Genomic DNA, 12,857 nt, shown 5'->3' with positions numbered 1-12,857 from the left:
CGTCCTCTCTATCATTTTCCCTTCATATCGATGCTGCAAGTATAAAATTTTGTCTTCTATGATCTAGAAATATATATATATATATTTAACAGCACATATTGGACGTTTTATGACACTGATACCAGTTCTGTTTAATCAGATCAGATCTAGATTCAACTTATGCTGCTTTTGTGGTGTTTACAGTAGCAGGGAAGAACAAGTTTTCCAGAAAGTTTCTTGTTTTTTGACATTTTTTTTGAGTTAATTACATTCGATGACTAGCTTCATGTTTAAGGCCATGAAGTGATTAGTGTGAACTTTTGGATGTTTGCTTTAATTTGTCATAATGCGTTTTTGTTATTATTCATTTTTGTGAATAGAGGTTTAACAAGAAAGAAATAATAAAGTCTAATAGTTATTCTTGTAAAAGTAATGATGATGTATTTAATTACACATTATGGGAAACTTTTTTTTGTATTTTATGAGATAAAGTTTTTTTTAGATTTCCAAAAGGATTTGAATTCCACGATGAAATGTTATTTTCCAAAGATAACCATGGGAAATGAAGAAAAAATAATCCGACATAAAAGAGATTCAGCTTGTAAAAATGATTTGGAAATTCAAGACTAGTGCTTAGACTTAGAGTAAACATGAGCAAATTCATGTCCTGTAAACAAACTTATTGGGCTGTGGGGGGAGCGTTTTCATGGAAAACTAACGCTGTGTGGTCCTTTTGGAACTTTAAACTTAAAAAGTTGTTAAGACTTGGTTTTAGGATGGTTAGCGTGGGGGAATGTGTGTCAGTGGAAAGTCCTTTCTAAGAGAGAAACATGAGTTTGTTTGTGTGTGTTCTTCCGTAGACCGGCAGCTGTTTGCAACACAGGCGAGACGAAGTGCGCGCAACGGGTGACGGGGAAATTTACTCATTTTTCGAAAAAATCACGTGACAGCAAATTATTACATCCAGTGAACAGCAGACGTTCTGTAAAGGCCAAACAATACAATGTCGTCCGAGCACGTTGTTGTGTAAAATTTACTGGAAATTATGTCCAGCGCGTTGACTTTCAGGTAGACAAAATTGTCAAAAGGTTTAAAATTGTGCCTCAGCTCAAAAAAAACTAAAATAAAATAAAAATTAAAAAAAGAGAGAAGAAAACAAGTCTCGTGTGCACATTCATGTGTACAGTCTATGAATGTGTGCGTGTTAGTGTGTTTGCAGGATCGGCTGCTTCAGACTCAGCTCGCTGCTCCCAGAAACGATGGGCATGTGGTTCTCCATGTGGAATCGCACCAGGTGACCGACGCTCAGAAACACTTGGTCACGGGTCCGCACCTGACCACACACAGACAACGGGCGTGAGCATTAAAAGGGCCCTCTCGTCCCTTCATGCGTTTGAAATCCGCGACCCCCTCACCTGTCCGTGCGGATCGACGAGCAGCAGGTGCCGCACGGTGGCTCCCTCCATGCCGCTCAGCACGTACTGACCAGAGGCAGAGCTGCTCTCTCTGACCAGGAAATCCCCGCTGCAGGTGAGAAGCGACTCGGCCTGCTCTCTTCCTAACCTGGAATCAACACATAAAAAAACACACAAATGAAAAGGAGAACATTTTAAGTCATAGAAAAAAAGGTTTATTGAAAACCTACCTGCCATGGAACCAGCCTTCTTCTTGGATCAGGTCCTGCTGGGTCTCAGACAGAGGAGTACATTCTTCAGGCCTGATGTCAGACTGCACTGAGCCTGATGGAGATAAAATATAAGAAGTAAATGACAGCACACAGGATGAGCTCCTCCTTTCTGGTCTTGTATCAACATAAGACCAGGATGATATCATTGTTTTTGTACTCAGTTGCATGACAGTTGCACTCTTAACTTGTTATGTTCAAATCACCCCATCAAGTCCAATTTAAACTACAGTTTGTGTTACAATTTAAAATGACAAATGCCAAAATGTTTTTGTACTCTAAATAAGCGCACATGTTTCTTTTCTAGAATCTGTCATATTCATAATGTTCATAACCATCACACGAGACAACTTGCAAAGGGCTCATTTTGCCTCCTGCCTCCTTGTTATTGTTGTATTGATTTTGTCCATGTTTTTTTATATATATTATTTTAATTATTATTATTATTGTATGGCTGTTATGTGTACCAGGCAGCTTTATATATATATATATATATATATTTGGGAAATTTAACTTCATTTCATGTATGTTTGATTATTTTATGTGTATTTTAATAGATCCGAGACCCTGTTCTCGCTCATTTTCAGCATATACTGTATAGACAATGATAGTCGATCATTTCAACTAAATATACAAAGAGACGTGTATTTAATATGTACTTAAAGTGTCAAAAGTAGAAGTGCTTGTTGAGCAAAGCGTCCCACTTTAGAATCACACAGCTTTTGCTGGGAGACTGTTCATGGTTTTCACCTGCAGGTGGAGCCGGAGATTCTTCTGTGATGGAGCAGTTCTCGTACAACGACAGAGGATGAGACAAACAGACCTGCAACAGAACTAGATGAGTCATTCACGCAAGACCAGTGTGTGTGTGTGTGCGTGTGTGTGTGTGTGTGCATTCAGGGGCAGCGATGGCCTAAAGGTTAGCGACGCCACTGACTCAATTCCCAGACTACGACAATGATGCTGGGAAATAAATGAGAAATGCTGAAGAGCATCACTTATTGCTCCTATTACACTTAATAGGATAAAATTACACAATATAGGGACGATCAAAGTTGAAACTGTGTAAAAATAAACCAACCCTGGATAAAAAAGAGGCCTATACAAGTCAGATTCAATTTCAAAAGCTGTTTCTTTTTAAATTAAAACTAAGTTCTTGTCTCTTTTTTTCTTAATTTTTAATGTCTGTCAAATACCATAACTCATCTTTCAGTGATGAAATACAATGCCACGCATTGTGGGCAATCAAAAATGTGTGGTGCAGTTAACCAAAAATATCCAACACATGATCCAAATTTGTGGTTCCTGGGACTTTCAACCATTTCTTTAGGACTTCCACCATAGACGGAGTTGCTCAGCGGCTGTCATCATATAATTCAATATAGAAAAATATGTTTATATACATAATAAGTTATGTCTTTATTATAGTTCATGCTTTGAAGTGAAAGGTCTCAAATTAAAATGCTGAGTGAGGCCACGAGATTTGGTTCATAGGTTTGGAAACAACTTTTTCCCGGCTTTGCAGTGGATGGTGTCTCACCTTTTGCGTGTCTGCGTCCTTTTTGCATTCCTCCTTCGTGATCCTCTGGTCCTCTATTCCTCCATGCGGCGGCGTCTTTCCTGGGATCACGTTGTAGTAGTTCGGGTGTTCGCTGACCTCAGCTTCCTGTTTGGCCTTTTGATCTGTTATCGTCTCGTCTGGACACCACTCGTGACACAGTCTCACCGCTGACCTGCGTATATATAAATGCACATGGCGTTCAGATGTTTGAGGTCTTGTGGTTATTTTACTGTGACCGTGTCCCACGATAAATATCACAACCTGGGGCAGGTGGAGAGGAGTGGAGGTGTCTGGCTGAGAAACTGGCGGAAGCGAGTCTCAAAGGCCTGACCGATGCTGTCGATAACCTCACTGGATTGACCCGGGGGACACTCCAGGATGTGACAGGCTACCGGAGAGAGAGGGATGCAATAATCACATTAATTTTCACGCATTTACACAACAAACCTAGAAATTCCAGCTGAAGACCAAGTCATTGTAACGATAAATTAGAAAATTGTCCCTAACCTCTCTGATTGACGTTGTCCTTGGCAACATAAGCGATGTAATCTGCCATGTCCTGTAAACAAATTGAGAGAAAATGATAAGGTAAGACTTCGGTTCATAAGATCCGATCCGTTCATAGGATTTAGTGAAATCTAGTTATGAAGTTGCAGAGCGCAACCAAATGAATAACCTCCCCTAACCCTGGAAATATGAAAGAGACAGTGTTTGGCTGACTACTGTAGAAGCATGTATCTGCTCCCTACATAGATACTTCTTTTGTGTAAATAATTGTGTTACACACTATGTGCTAGTATGCACTACACACAGTTTATGGTGCATACTGTATATATACTGTACATGCACCAATCAGCCAGAATATTAAAATCATTGAAAGGAGTAAGTAAATTACGACAATTAAATGTTTTGCTGGGAAACGTTTGGACCTGATTGTAGCTTAGACATGTACCACCCAACTAGACCAGACGAGGCCCATAACAATGACATAGTTGGCAGCAGTTTTTTCTAGCAGGGTGCAGCCTGACACACAAAAAATGGTTTAGGAACTTAAAAAAACATGGTGTTGACCTGGCCTCCAAATTCACTAGATCCCAAACTAATCAAGTATCTGTGTGATGATCCACAACGAATAAGACCCACTAACAACATTATGTTGCCAAACACCACAGATCACTCAAACTTATGCAAACAGCAGTAAAAGTCCTAGCAAGCAAGTCCAAATCACTAGCAGTATCTTGCTAACACTACCTGCCATTAGCCACCGTGAGCTACATTGAACAAGCAGGAAGTAAACAACAGTTCAGAAGGCGACATTTTTGTCTAGAATTGAACTTCTAGACAACAAGCTAGATGAATACGTTGTTTCTTTTTGTCAAAGGCTGTGACATATAAAGCAGTTCTAAAGCTCAGTGAGGCGGCCATCTTGGTAACTCTGCCTAGCTCTCTGCTAATTCACGAATCGTAAAAGAGGTGTAGTAGCCCAAGTGGAGCTGGGGAGGGTGGGGGTGACTCAGTGGCAAACAGCTAATGATCTGTGAGGACACCCGCTAGCTGGCCATTACAGCCTTGACGCAACTTAAATGGATCAGTTGCCACGAAAGGGTTAAGCTAACCATAGAGACAAAGAACAGCTCATTCTACAAGGCTGTAAACAGGTTTATGACCGGATGGTCTCGGTTTTGGAGTCAACCTCAAGAGGCCATTTTAAGAACAGTACTTGTTATTCCTGTGCATGTTTACTTAGTCGTGGGTCAGTTCAGCATAGTAAAGACAGATAGATAGATTTGAGAAACAAATCCTTGAATCAAAGTCCTTCATATACCGCAACAAGGACGACTGGAAATCTTCCCAGACATGATACATGGGTATTAGCAAAACTCTGACAGCGCTGGATGAGTTTCTAACCTCTACATCTGTTGGACCAACAATCTATAATCTACATTTGGCGGCAGCACATGAGATCAGTGGAAATACAGCAGAGCAGAGCAGAGCAGCGGTCATCCATGCATGTTGTCAGTTTGATTAATTCACTCCCCGTCAGTCTCACACTGATACAAGAGCAGAGTCAGCCCGAATATGTGTCACCATAAAGCTTCTGTGGCGCGCTGATTTTAATTCTCTCCGCTATCTGAAGCGAGCCAAGCCAACTGAGCCGGGGCTTAGAGCCCACTACAAGTTTATTTAGCTAATTAATTAAACAGGGAGCTACAATCCCATCCATATAGTTTCGCTGGAGTTGCGTTTCCCAGAGAGGGGAGAAAAAAAACAACAACAAAAAAAAAACACCTCCATGTTTTCTCTAATCTTTTCACTGAGCAGTATTAAATATTACAGTGTGCAAACTGAATATTGTGTTCACTCCTTGTCTGAATTGAAAATGTGACTTCACGGATGCAGCTTTTTGTAAGTGGAGCAGTTAGCAGGGTTTGACCTACTCTGACATGTCCTGCAGCTGTGGCTGTTCACAAATGAACATAACTGCATTGATTTTTAGATGCATCGTATGCACTGAGTTTACAGGACAGTTTCGCTCATCACGAGCAACCCAAAGTTTAGCGTGGTGTTGACGGAGAACGAAAATAGATAGGAATAATTAGTTTGAAACACACTCGGTGAAGTGTAAAGACAATGAAAGCACATGTCAGCTTTGAAAGTGTTAAGTCATAATGTGTTGCGTATAGCAATGAAGAATCCTAAGACTTACATTTGTGGGCATTTTACAGAGACTAATTGGGAGTAAAATACTGGACAGTAAAATACTGTGGTTCAAAACTGGTCACACAATTACAAGGGTGGACTTACCACCAGGCCCCGAGATTTCCAGGGGCCCCCAAATGTCTCGTATAAACTGATTAATAAAGTTTTCAATACACTGTGACTGTTACTGTCAATAAACTGTTATTACTTTGATTAAACATATTAGGTGTTAGGCTGATAAGTCTGAGACTGTGATGTGAGATAAGCATTATGTTACTATTGTTTTGTTTTTCATTAAAGTAAACATTTTATAAACATTCAATATCTGTTTTATTTATTGACGTATAGAGGTTTGCTGTTTTCTTTATCTTAAAGTTGTGTTATTTCAGTTTTATCAGTTTAACTTGCCTGAGTGTTTTATTTTTTATTGAAGCCTGTTTTACTCATGAAGTGTAATAGATTGTTGTATTGTTATATTGTATTAATAGGAATCTCTTCACGGTACTTTGACAAACTAGGGGCCCCCCAAACAACATTTTAGGGGCTTAGGGGCCCACGACAAACCTAGGAACGCCCCTGGATGATTAGTCACAACAGGAAAAACCAACCAGAGGTCAGACTTCATCCTATGTCTGGCACCATATACTCAACATACGTCTAAAATGTGATCCATTGAATCCTTTAGTTTATATAAATGAGAGTGACTGGAAGCAAAAAAAAATCTTCTATTGTTTTTCTTTATTATTATTGTTATTTTAAATTTCCACCTGAAGAAACATCCAAATTCAATCAGCTCTAAGGTCAAACTGAACGGCCTCAAACTCAGATTTTGTCATACAATAAGTCTCAGTGTCCCGATCAGCAGGCCGACGTGAGGTCGGACGTAGCCAGAGAGAAAAGATTATTGAATTAAAATTAAATAACATCTGTATAAATAAATATTAAACTCCGTATCTGCACAGTTTGATGCAGCAGAAACCAAGAGTCAGAGCTCAGTGTCCAAAACGCGTCCGCGTTAAAGTGTGACGCAGTTAACTGCCGTGACTAAAGTTGGGGATTTTTCACTTTAGTTTTTACTTTTGACAATTTTCACAGACTAACCCTACCCTTACACCGTCAACAAGAAAGTCAAGAAATAATCCAATCCTTCATGAACGGCACCAAACCAAGCAGTAATCAAACTAAATGGAATTACTCACTGTGTTCTGTGTGCGTGTTTGCGACCACACCTTCCTGTTTGTGTCCCTATCTGACCGTGAACGTGTTTGTACATGTGAAAGTGGGAGCATATAAACGTACTGGGTCTCCTCCAGAGGCAAATGAAATGGCCTGCATGGGGTGGTGGGCAATCTTCTGTTGGAAGAGAAAGAGGGTAGGGGGTGAAAAAAAAGAAAAAAAAGAAAAAACAAACAAAAAAAATCCACATGTGTGGCAGTGGTAGCACTAGTGTGGCTGAGCGTGTTGAAGCTGTCACCTGTAAGGTGGAGGCAGCGATCACCGTCACGCTGTCTGTGGAGACAGCGAGGATGACCCTGCTCCCAGAAAACTGCAGGTTGATTTGACCCAGAACAGCAGACAGTCCCTTGCATACAGACTGATGATGACAAAGATCGTTGTTATTCCAGTTATGCTTCTGTTGATTGCATTAGTGTGTGTGTGTGTGTGTGTGTGTGTGTGTGTGTGCATGTGTGTGCCTTACCCTTTTATTTTTCACTGCTGTTTTGGCGGATGTCCTCTCACACAGTCTGCTGATTGCCTCTCTGCACACACACACACACACACACACACACACACACACGCACACACACACACACACACACACACACACACACACACACACACACACACAAACCGATTATAAACACATTCACCGAGCACAGAGGTACCTTTGTAAATATGTGATCCACCGTGTTCGCCAAACATTTGACTTGCATGTGAGAACATGAGAGGAAGTGTATTACGACAGTTCACAGTGAAGTAAAACATGCTGTAATATTAAAGGTACTAAGGTATTTATATGCATTTTACATGCTTCTTTATATTTGGGCTGAATTTCAGAGGAAATATTAAAGTTTTTAATCAGTAAATCCATCTGATAGCATTAGTTACTAATTACTTTTCAACTTTTTTATTTTTTTTCCAACTATAGTCTTATAATGGAGCCTCCCAGCCTATGTACTGTATGTCACACAACTGGACTTGTATAATCAGAGCGACAAAACAAATCTGCACTTGAATCTTGAATATTAATATTATGCATAGATCAGGCATAACATTATGACCACCTTCCTCATATTGTGTAGGTCTCCATTGTGCCTCCAAAACAGTTGTGACTCATCAGAGAATGTACATGATATTTGATCAGTTTGGGATGAGGTGAATTTGGAGGCCAGGTCAACACCTTGTGCTGTTTTTCAAGGTTTTTTTTTCCTTTTATGTTGGTCCTAAACCATTTTTGGGTGTGCGTCTGTGTCAGGCTGCATCCTGCTGGGGATGGTTCCCTAGAAGTGTCATTGCTATGGGGTTGGGAGGTGCCTGGTCTGGTCTGGTTTTAATGTTGTTACATTGTGGCATTATTACCATTACTGATTATTAATCGTCCACGTATGCATTTATAAGCGGTGGCGTGTCTTCCCATTAAGTTTTTTTTCCGGGCGTTGAAAACAGGTCAAAACACTCGCGTTATATGACTATCTAGGAAGTGGTGCTGTTTTCCAAGAAAGGCTTTTATTCTCCTTCAAAACACACTGTAAGTAATGGGCTGAGGTCTCTCCCCCTCCCTCTCTTTTAATAAGACTATGAGAGATCATTAGGAGGAAATTCACCTAATTGGATTTTCTGCAACAGCGTTGCTGAGAACAGAGGTTGCTATGTGCGTCTGCGTTCTGGCATCCAGCAGTAGAATGGCAATATCAAATGATGAGGAGAAAGCCCCGGTTTATGAAACATTATACATTTAATTTGATTTCCCTCTTTGAAATATTTTTAAATAAGTTACACATGTCTGGCTTGGCAAAAAAAGATGCGTCGAGTGAACGCAGGTTACTTTTTCGTCTTCGGTGCAGGACTATGTCTTTTGTAGCATCTTTTCTTAAAGTTTCTATATGCCGTATGTGCATCTGTGCTTCTGTCTGTGTTTGTGTGTTTCTTTCATGTGCAGTGAACCGGTGTGTGTGTGTTTGTGTGTGTGCTGATACGAGGAAGACCTCCTACCTCGTGACTTGCATTCTCGTATCAAAGTTGAGCGTTCTCATGGACTGTGTAACCTCCACGCTGCCGATGTACTGGAAAATAAGAGCAAAAACACCAGTTATCCATTGATTTTAGTCTAAAATAACACAAACAGAAAAACATAGGGAAGGTGTGAAGGGGCCTCGGACATAGTGCTGATGTGGGCAAAGTGCCCTTGAGACGAACAGGAACTGGTTTCCTCCGACCAGGTTTCTTCTGCTGTTATGTGACCTAATTACTGCTGCTTTAAAAAGAAAGGAAGGAAAAGCTGTAAAGTTTAAGAACCTATACATTATACAAATTAGTGGATATTTACTTTTGGCTGTTTAACCTAAAAACATCTGGAAACAAGGAGCCGAATCGCCACGTTGCTGACTTCCAGAGAGCCGCTCGTGATTTGCAGCCTCCTGTGGCGCTAAGTGCCGTCACGCTCGTATATTTGATCCTCTCACATTCTCGCTGCGAGCGTCTCCCGTCGGACAAATGATATCACATTTTGGTGTGACACCGCTTCCAAGTCGGGGCCTCGAGCGAGGGGGGTCAGATTTATTTTCTGCCGTCTCAAGCAGAAAATCAGAGAGGACACGGAAACAATCAACAATCCAAGCTGGTTAGCGGGCGGCCGACGGAGACGCGGCTTCAGCTGGACTAAGAGACAAGTGATTTAAATTTATGGCGCAAACAAAATCGACTGCTAACGCAAATCACAGCAGCTCGCACACGGCTCTCGCACGGCCTTGGCTTTAACATGTAAACAATGAGCAAAAGTGGTGGCGTGACCTTTAGCAGGCCGTGCTGAACTGCAATATGCCAGCAGTGAGAATGCTAATAGGCTAAATACATGGTAAAGTTCAGTGTAACGGCTCAGGCCCAGCGCTGATGTGATATATTTGGTTGTGAAGACGCTTAACGCAGCCAGGCAACATTTAGGCCATGTGCTCGGATACACATCGGCCGGCCCCGCGTCTATTGGCCGCGGCTTTGAGCAGGGCAGACCCTATAGGCTGGAGGCAGAGTGAGTAAGTCCATTGATAAAACCAGACTTAAATCAATACGTGTCCACGTGGGCGGGGTGAGTGGGCGGATGTGTAATGTGTACGTGCGTGTGTGCGTGCGCTTGTTTATAGAGGGCAAGCAAACAGTTCGTTCTCCTCTCCGTCCACGGTCAGCTGCTCCTAATCACCCATGCGGACACACCTCTGGTTCTAGGACAGCATGGGCTCTGCTGATACCGGATACGTTCACACACGCGCACACACACGCACAAACACACACACACATGCAGAGCTGATGTAGAGAGGAGTAGAGAGCCAGGATGAGTCACTACTGCCTACACAGGAAGCTCTTTCTGAGAGGGAGGAGGGGGGTGAACGTATGAAAGTGAGTGTGATGGTGTGGATAGAGACAGAGCGTGTTCTGTGTGTGTGCCCCCCCCCCCGACCCAAACACACACACACACACACACACACACACACACACACACACACGCACACACACACACACACACACCCCACCCGTCCGCATGTGTCTGTTTGTTTTGGGACTGGCAGGAATTGAACGGCTCAACTCCGTCCTGGGACCCTGGAAACGACGAGGTCAGCTGCACTTTCCTGCGCCGTGTAAAAGTCACGGAGAAGTGGACGATTTAAGGCGAAGTGAAGAGCATGAAGGGAGGTCCAACACCCCCATTCCCTCTCCCCCTCCCCCAGCCTTGTTGAAGTCTGAAGAACTGAAATGTTGGTAACACAGCGAGACACAGACGTGGGGAGAGGTACCTTGATGTCGTGGTGGACCACTCTGTTTGCCGTCCCTGCCGCCGCACACACATCTACTGCGGAGGAAGCGGTCAGACAGCACAAGCCGTCTCTGTGTCGCGGGCAAGGGGGACACCCCGGCGTCCAGGGGAGGCTCGCCATCCGGTGCAAGGTGATGGGCCTCTTTGTGCATAGCAGAGCCGGGTGAATCGGGTTCTGGTGGACGGCGGCAGACGGGGACACGTTGGGGGAATGGCGGCTGCAGAATCTGTCGTTGCACCCCGAACCCCACTCCGCTCTGGACGAGGGTCTGACGGTGGAGTGTCCGCCGTGAACGGCCCTGTCCCGAGCCGTCGCGCTCGCCTGCCCCGTCAGGGCTTGCAGGGAAACGGGACGCTGCAGTCGGATGTTGGCCACGCGGGGGATGACGTCCCTCAAGGTGGACGTCCCGGGATCCAGCTGAGCGGAGTCGGAGTCGAGGCAAAGCTCTCTCTTCAGGGGCAGCTTTCGTTGGGGATGATCCTCAAGTGATGTCAGCGAGTCGTTGCGCAGACGACTGTATTTGGTGCGTTTCAGCATGCTGGTGAAAGATGAGAGACAACCGTGTCACAATTACACGTGCGGTGCAGTGATTTGCACGGTTGTGATTAATTAACTCTCTTAGGTGCTACAGAATTGACCTGCCTGGTAGGAGTCCTGTTTTGAAACTGGGTAAGGTTTCCTCTCTCATAATAAGGGAGCTGGGAAAGAAACAACAACAACTAAGAATTTAATTCATAATTGTTACACGTTGAGTTGTGAAATTCAAAAAGGGGAACAATGAAAACAATGAAGACCTGAATATAGGTTGCATAGAAAACGAGCTTTGCATTTGTTAGCTGTGTCCTCAGATTATTCCATGGGATACCTGCTACAGCATTAAATCAGATTGAACTCACCAGCGTGTGACCGGGGTTGTCCTGTGTGGTCTAAAGTCCAGACTGCTCCGCTGTAGTCACGCTGAGGACAGTCCCATCCTACTGACCCGTACACTTTCTCAGCCAGTCGCCAGGCTTCCAGCTCTGCTTCACCTCCAACTTTCCTCCCTTCTGTCTCCTTTTTTTTTTTTTTGTTTTGCCTTCCTGAGGCACGGCAGAACGACGCAGCTTTTATGAATGAACTTTCTTTTTTTCCCCCCTTTCCTTTTTTTTTTTTTTATGAATGAGAGACTCTCACTCACTTCCGTTATCTCTGTGATGGTGCATGCAGATGAATGTGTGAATGGAGCAGAGCGGAGATTGACAGACGGCCCCTAACGCTCTCTTTCCCCTCCCTCGCCCATAAACTACCGGCCAATCACAGGCGGCCAGGGTGACTCATGCTGTACACACACACACACACACTCACACACACACACATACGCGCAGTTATACACTGAGGCAGAGCCAATAGAGTACATGAGTTCCCTATTCCTCTCCTCCAACATCAGCTGCAGCTCAGAGATGCGGTTAAAGTGTATTATTAATCCATTACCAGTTTAAATGCTCTCTCTTAATTTAAGTAAATGGGATTTTGAATCATACGTAGTTTCTTCTGGCGTAGAGCACCTACATAATAAAACGCGTCACAATGCATGTATTATTCAAATGACCCGACACGCAAGAGGAAGGGGATTTTACTGAAACATTTGCATTTCCCCTTGATTTCAATCAGGGCAATAAATCGGGCGCCGACTAAAGAGTGTTTTACATACTGGACTTAATCCTGATTTAAAGATCATCGTCTTTCAATAACAAAACGCAGGCAGGACAACTTGCACTGTCACGGTGGAACGGCACAATGAATCCGTGAATCTAAAGGGTTAATGACTTAATTGGAGATGGTAAGTGCATTCTGTAAGTTGGATGCGACGATAAAGAGGCGTTTAGAGACGTTCAGAAGAACTTTGTCCCTTCCTAGTGGTTGTTCA

General features: G+C 43.2%; 1 protein-coding gene across 2 annotated transcripts; it reads right to left on the bottom strand.

Moving 5' to 3' along the window:
- Positions 1-873: 873 nt before the first annotated feature.
- On the bottom strand, positions 874-12,718 carry LOC125005205 (SHC-transforming protein 3-like). Of its 2 annotated transcripts, none has more exons than XM_047580331.1 (14): positions 11,848-12,718; positions 11,590-11,649; positions 10,931-11,489; positions 9,138-9,208; positions 7,624-7,684; positions 7,399-7,518; positions 7,224-7,277; positions 3,732-3,783; positions 3,486-3,612; positions 3,204-3,396; positions 2,414-2,486; positions 1,625-1,718; positions 1,395-1,542; positions 874-1,312 (listed from the first exon to the last, which is right to left on the bottom strand). In XM_047580331.1, exons 2-14 carry the CDS (start codon positions 11,637-11,639, stop codon positions 1,184-1,186), a joined length of 1,731 nt encoding a protein of 576 aa, XP_047436287.1. In that variant the 5' UTR covers positions 11,640-11,649; positions 11,848-12,718; the 3' UTR covers positions 874-1,183. The 2 variants fall into 2 exon arrangements, with proteins under 2 accessions (XP_047436287.1, XP_047436288.1); XM_047580332.1 differs by having other exon boundaries at positions 11,594-11,649; positions 11,848-12,714.
- Between the last annotated feature and the right edge of the window lie 139 nt (positions 12,719-12,857).

This window comes from Mugil cephalus, chromosome 3 (genome assembly GCF_022458985.1).
Source record: "Mugil cephalus isolate CIBA_MC_2020 chromosome 3, CIBA_Mcephalus_1.1, whole genome shotgun sequence".
NCBI classification, from domain to species: Eukaryota; Metazoa; Chordata; class Actinopteri; order Mugiliformes; family Mugilidae; genus Mugil; species Mugil cephalus.
Note: the sequence above shows the minus strand (reverse complement) of the source record. Positions and strands in the feature narration are given on the sequence as shown.

Coding starts and splice junctions, on each gene's coding strand:
- LOC125005205 (XM_047580331.1), bottom strand. CDS start 11,639: ATGAGAGAGGAAACCTTACCCAGTTTCAAAACAGGACTCCTACCAGGC. Junction 7,278..7,398: donor TCGCTGCCTCCACCTTACAG/GTGACAGCTTCA, acceptor CTCTTCCAACAG/AAGATTGCCCACCACCCCAT. Junction 1,543..1,624: donor GAAGGCTGGTTCCATGGCAG/GTAGGTTTTCAA, acceptor TGTTGATTCCAG/GTTAGGAAGAGAGCAGGCCG.